We start from the raw sequence: 5,234 nt of genomic DNA on the forward strand, positions 1-5,234 counted from the left end.
GCGGGCGCTTCCAGGCCCCGGATAGAGGGGAGGAAGGGGGGGGGCAGACTCCTGGGTTCTATTCCTGGCTGGGGGGAGGGGAGACCGGACTCCTGGGTTCCTCCCCCATGGGTGGGGGGGCAGGGAGTGCCCCCCTGCCCCATGAGTTTAACTCTTCCCCCTCTTTGCAGTGTTTAACTTCAAGGTGAAGGGGCACCTGGAGCTGGGCGAGCACCTGGGCATCATACGACAGAAGTACGAGGGGGGTCAAGCCCCCACCCCAGCCTGGGGCAAGGGAGGGGAAGACCCGGGTGCCAGCTGCCACCCGCCCCCACACATTCATCAATGATGCAGGAGCTGCCCTTGCACTCCTCTCTGCCCTGGGGCTCGTTTCCGACAGCTGCCAGCTTCCCCCCCTGCAGAACCCAGGAGTTCTGCCAGCTGCCCGCCCCCCGGGGCCTCTGTGATGGAAAAAGGCCCGTGCCTGCCACACGTGTGGCCTCATGTTGGGGCTCTGGTGGGTCAGATACATCCGGGGGTGGGTTCGCTGGGGTTGCCCCCCTGATGGAGAAAGGGAAGGAACCCAGGAGTCCAGGTCCCTCCCCACCACGGGCTGGGGGTAGAACCCAGGTGTCCAGGCACCCAGGGCATAACCACTACCCTGCGTTGCCCTCCCACACCTAAGAACCCGGAGTCCTGGCTTCTTATCCTTTGCATTAACCCAATGCCCCCCAAGCCCTCCCTGGCCTGGCTGGGGTGGGGGGGCAGCAACTAAGGGCATCTTCCCTGCCCCACTCCCTGGCAGGCGTCTGTCTCACATCTCTGGCTACCGGTCCTACTACCTGTACGGTGCAGGCGCCCTGCTCCAGCACGCACTGGTCACCTTCACCCTGGACAAGCTGGTCAAGCGGGTACGGGGGGGGGACAAGCATGGGTTCTCTCTGGGGCTGGGAGAGCAGCAGGGTGCAGTGGTTGGAGCTGGGGAGTATGCCTGGGTTCTCAATGGAGACTGGTGGGTAGAGCTGGCGGGGGAGGGGGGAGACAACACATACTCCTGGGTTCTCTCCACAGCTCTAGAAGGGGGAGGGGAGGGCTCAGGCCCCCTCCCCACGGCCCCAGTCCTGTCCCACGATCACCCCCACACACACTTCTCACCCCCAGGGCTTCATCCCCATGACAGTGCCCGACCTGCTGCGTGGAGCCGTGTTCGTAAGTGCCCTGGGATCTCCTGGGTCCCCTGCCCGCCCCCATCCTGGGACAGTCCCAGCCGCCCCCCACCCCCATAGTGCGGGTCTGCATTGCCAAGGCAACTTGGCCACTTTGGGGGGGCCTCCCCACTACTAGTGGCCACATGGGCCAAACTTCCCCAGCCTAATCTGGGGGGGCCTCAGGCTGCCAGAAGCTGCTGGGCTTGGAAGGGTTAATGACCCCCCCCAAATTGCCCCCCCAGGAAGGCTGTGGGATGCAGCCAGATGCCAACCCCTCTCCTGTCTACAACATCGACCCCTCCCGCTTCGAGGACCTGTGCCTGGCCGGCACCTCCGAGGTCGGCATTGCGGGTACGGACCCCCTTCTCCTCCCCAGAGCTGGTCGCATCTCGGCTGCAGCCAGAGAGAGAGCCCCCCCCTCCCCCCTGCCAACCTCCTGGGCCCCCTAGGCGGGGGTCCGGGGGGGGCAGAGTTCTAGCCCTGACTGCTGCCTCCCACAGGCTACTTCATGGACCACGCGGTGGAGCTGAGGGACTTGCCCATCAGGTAACCCCCCGCTTATACAGCTGTGCCCCCCATACAGCGGTTCCCCCTTTTATGCAGCAGTGTACCCCCATAGAGTGGTTTCCACCCCCTTATACAGCGGTCCTTCCCCCCGGCTCTCCCTGGGTTCTTGCCCTGTTCCTCTCTTTCCCCCTGCGCAATAGGGGCAGAGCCAGGGCAGCTATGGGGGGGCTGCATTTGGGGTCCCCCTGACTGCCTCCTTTGCCCCCCAGGACGGTGTGTTCCAGCACGTGCTACAGGACTGAGACGAACACGGGCAAGGAGCCCTGGGGCCTCTACAGAGTCCACCAGTTCACCAAGGTGGGGGCAGGCGTGTTTCCGGGGGGGGGCAGGAGCTAAGACCCCAGGGGTCCGGGCTCTCAGCCCCTACGGGTCCATCAGCACAGGCCCAGCAAGGGCACCGGGGTGGGGGGCAGCTGCCCTGGAGGATTCTGGGAAGGGGGATGTCTAACCCCCCCCCTCCCCCCAGCCCTGGGGTGGCTGGGACCCCACCTCCTCCAGCGCCCAGCTGTCTCCATGGCAACAAGGTGGGGGGCAGGACATGCTCTGGAGGGTGAAAAAGGAGCACAGAGTCATGGCTGCCCCGGAGCATGCTGGGAACCTGGCAGTCCTGGAGGATGCTGGGCACGCCCCACGGATGCCCCAGGGCATGCTGGGAACCTGGCTGTCCTGGAAGATGCTGGGCACTCCCCACGGATGCCCCAGGGCATGCTGGGAACCTGGTTGCCCTGAAGGATGCTGGGAGCCTGGTTGCCCTGGGGGATGCTGGGAGGTCTCCACTGCTGCCCCAGGGCATGCTGGGACCCTGGTTGCCCTGGAGGATGCTGGGAGCTCCCTGCTGATGTCCCAAGGCATGCTGGGAGCCCCCCTGACCCCGCCCCCTGGCAGGTGGAGATGTTCGGGGTCACGGCGGCGGAGCGCGGCACGGAGAGCGCGGAGCTGCTGCAGGAGTTCGTGTCCCTGCAGAAGGAGCTGTTCTCCGACCTGGGCCTGCACTTCCGGTGAGCCCCCCGTCCCCCCAACTCCCAGCATGCCTTGCAACCACCCCCCAGGCTGCACGACGCTGTACATACGAGGGGTCTGTGCCTGCAGGGTCCTAGACATGCCCACGCAGGAGCTGGGGCTGCCGGCCTACCGCAAGCACGACATCGAGGCCTGGATGCCCGGCAGGGGCAAGTACGGCGAGGTGAGGGGCAGCCTGGTGGGGGGGGCAGCTAGAGGGTGGGAGGGCATAAGGTGGGGTGGCTCCAGCTGGCCCCAGCTTGTTCCTTGGTGGCTTCAGCTCCACGGCTCCAGCTGCCACACACCTGCCCATGCCTACCCCCTCCTTGCGTGGGCTTGCACACCCATGTGCAGATATTGTGCACACTCACATTTGCAGTATGTGTGACTGCACGCAAGTGCTGAGGGTGGCATATACATGCACACCTGCAGATACACCTGCCACACTTGCCTACGCCCACTTAGGCTGGCATGTGTGCACACACCTGAATGGGTCTGCACATGCTCAGGGTTGCATCTGCACATGTGCCTGCAGACACGCATGCTTGCACACACCTGTATGTTTCCATACGATTTGTCAGGCTTGCATGTCCACGTACATGCCCGCACATTTACACATGCTTGCTCAGGCTGGCACATACATGCACACACGTGCCAATTCCTACATGCACGCAGCCTTGCACATACACACACCTTTGCTCAGGCTTGCATATATGTGCATACATACATGCATGCACACACCTGCACGTGCCTACACACACTCATGCCTGCATACATGCACACACTTGCTCAGACTGGCATATAAATGCACACATGCATGCACACTCAAGCTTGACACAGCTGTGCAAGCACATGTATATGCGTCTCCACACCCACAGGCATGGTTGCATATACTCACAGCAGTTCCTCAGGCTTGCACACACACGCGCGTTGCCTTTGCACTCCTGTCCCCCTCTCAACCTGCCTGGTCACCCCCCCAGATCTCCAGTGCCTCCAACTGCACAGACTACCAGAGCCGGCGCCTGCACATCATGTACGGTGACAGTGCTGGGGCGCTGCGCCACGCGCACACGGTGAGCCTGGGGGTGTAAGAGGACCCTGCAGGGGCAGCCCGAGGGGTGAGGGAGGGGCTCTGACCCCCACCCCCGCCATCTGCACAGTGCCAGGACTGTTGCGGGGGCAGCCCAGACACCCCTTCCCTGACACCTCCCCTCCCCCCCAGGTGAACGGCACGGCCTGTGCAGTGCCCCGGCTGCTCGTTGCCCTGCTGGAGTCCAACCAGCTCCAGGTACAGGTCTGGGGGGGCAATTGGGGGTGAGGGGCGGTTGGGAGGTGGGGGAGCAGAGCCCGGACAGCTGGGGTCTTTTCCTGCCAAGGGAGGGGAGCAGGAGCTGGTGGTTAGAGCAGGGGTACTAAGGGAGTGGGGCCAGGGGACTTAAAGCAGGGGCGCCCGGAGGCCTGGATCCTCTCCCTGGCTCTGGAGGGGGGTTAAAAGAGAGCAGGTGGGGGCCCGGATGCCCGGGTTCCCTCCAGCTCAGGGAGGGGTGAGGGGCTGGGACCCTGGATGCCTGGGTCCGTTCCTCTCCTCCCCCCAGCTCCGGGGGAGCTGAGCCCTGACCCCGCTGCCCTGCAGGATGGGCGCGTCCGCGTGCCCCCCGCCCTGCAGCCCGTGGTGGGCACCGACATCATCGCCCCGCCCCAGGCTGCGACCCCGGTCTACATCGGGCCCAACCAGCCCAAGCGCCACTGACCCCAGCGGGAGGGGGGAACGGACCCCCGCGGACGCCTGGATTCGTAGGGCCGGATGCTGTCGTTGCCTCGTCAACGCACCCAGACACCTGGGTTCTGCACCTGGATGCTGCCCATTGGCAAGGGGGGGGAGCCCCTTTCGGGGGTTCTGCTGGCTCCAGGACCCCTGACCTTGAGGGGGGCAGCCCCCAGGGGACCAGAGCTGTCAAGCAAGGGGATGTGATTTGGGGTGACAATAAAGGCTTGATGATGGAGACGGAGTCGGTGTCCCTGGGGGCCCAGCCCGGGGGGGGGGAGTGGGGCTGAGAGTGAGAGCGGGGGGGTGAAGAGCCTGGATGCCTGGCCTCTCTCCCGGGGGGCCCTGCCCACCCTGGGGAAACTGAGGCACGAGGGAAAGGGCAGGATGGGGTGGGCACCCCCAAGGGTCCTGGCTCCCTGCCCCCCCCCAGCCACTGCCTTCCCTGAGCCTTCGGGTGTGGGGGGGCTCGATGGCGGCTCAGTGGGTGGGGAAACTGAGGCATGGAGCAGAGCTCCCCCCAGCTCGGGCTGACAGCAGGGGGGCAGTGCCCGCAACCCCTCACCCCGGACGCCTGGGTCGCCCCCCCTTCCCGTGGCCGTGCCCCCGTGCCTCCATTTGCACACACACGCGCGCGCGCGCACACACACACACACACACACACACACACACACCCCGCTGGGGGGAGGCTCCTGCCCTGACTGCCCGCCCCCCCG

General features: G+C 65.4%; 1 protein-coding gene across 1 annotated transcript in view; it reads left to right on the forward strand.

Moving 5' to 3' along the window:
- The window catches only part of SARS2 (seryl-tRNA synthetase 2, mitochondrial), an 8,441-nt gene extending 3,240 nt beyond the window's left edge, over positions 1 to 5,201 (forward strand). The window contains exons 6-16 of the mRNA XM_025195527.1: positions 171 to 234; positions 785 to 890; positions 1,141 to 1,188; positions 1,430 to 1,538; positions 1,688 to 1,733; positions 1,964 to 2,051; positions 2,640 to 2,752; positions 2,844 to 2,937; positions 3,734 to 3,826; positions 3,976 to 4,041; positions 4,387 to 5,201. Coding sequence (XP_025051312.1) covers positions 171 to 234; positions 785 to 890; positions 1,141 to 1,188; positions 1,430 to 1,538; positions 1,688 to 1,733; positions 1,964 to 2,051; positions 2,640 to 2,752; positions 2,844 to 2,937; positions 3,734 to 3,826; positions 3,976 to 4,041; positions 4,387 to 4,503 — 944 coding nt within the window. The 3' untranslated portion in view covers positions 4,504 to 5,201. The remainder of the gene's footprint in view (positions 1 to 170; positions 235 to 784; positions 891 to 1,140; positions 1,189 to 1,429; positions 1,539 to 1,687; positions 1,734 to 1,963; positions 2,052 to 2,639; positions 2,753 to 2,843; positions 2,938 to 3,733; positions 3,827 to 3,975; positions 4,042 to 4,386) is intronic.
- Positions 5,202 to 5,234: the final 33 nt, after the last annotated feature.

The sequence above is a fragment of the Alligator sinensis genome, unplaced genomic scaffold (genome assembly GCF_000455745.1).
Source record: "Alligator sinensis unplaced genomic scaffold, ASM45574v1 scaffold107_2, whole genome shotgun sequence".
NCBI lineage: Eukaryota > Metazoa > Chordata > Crocodylia > Alligatoridae > Alligator > Alligator sinensis.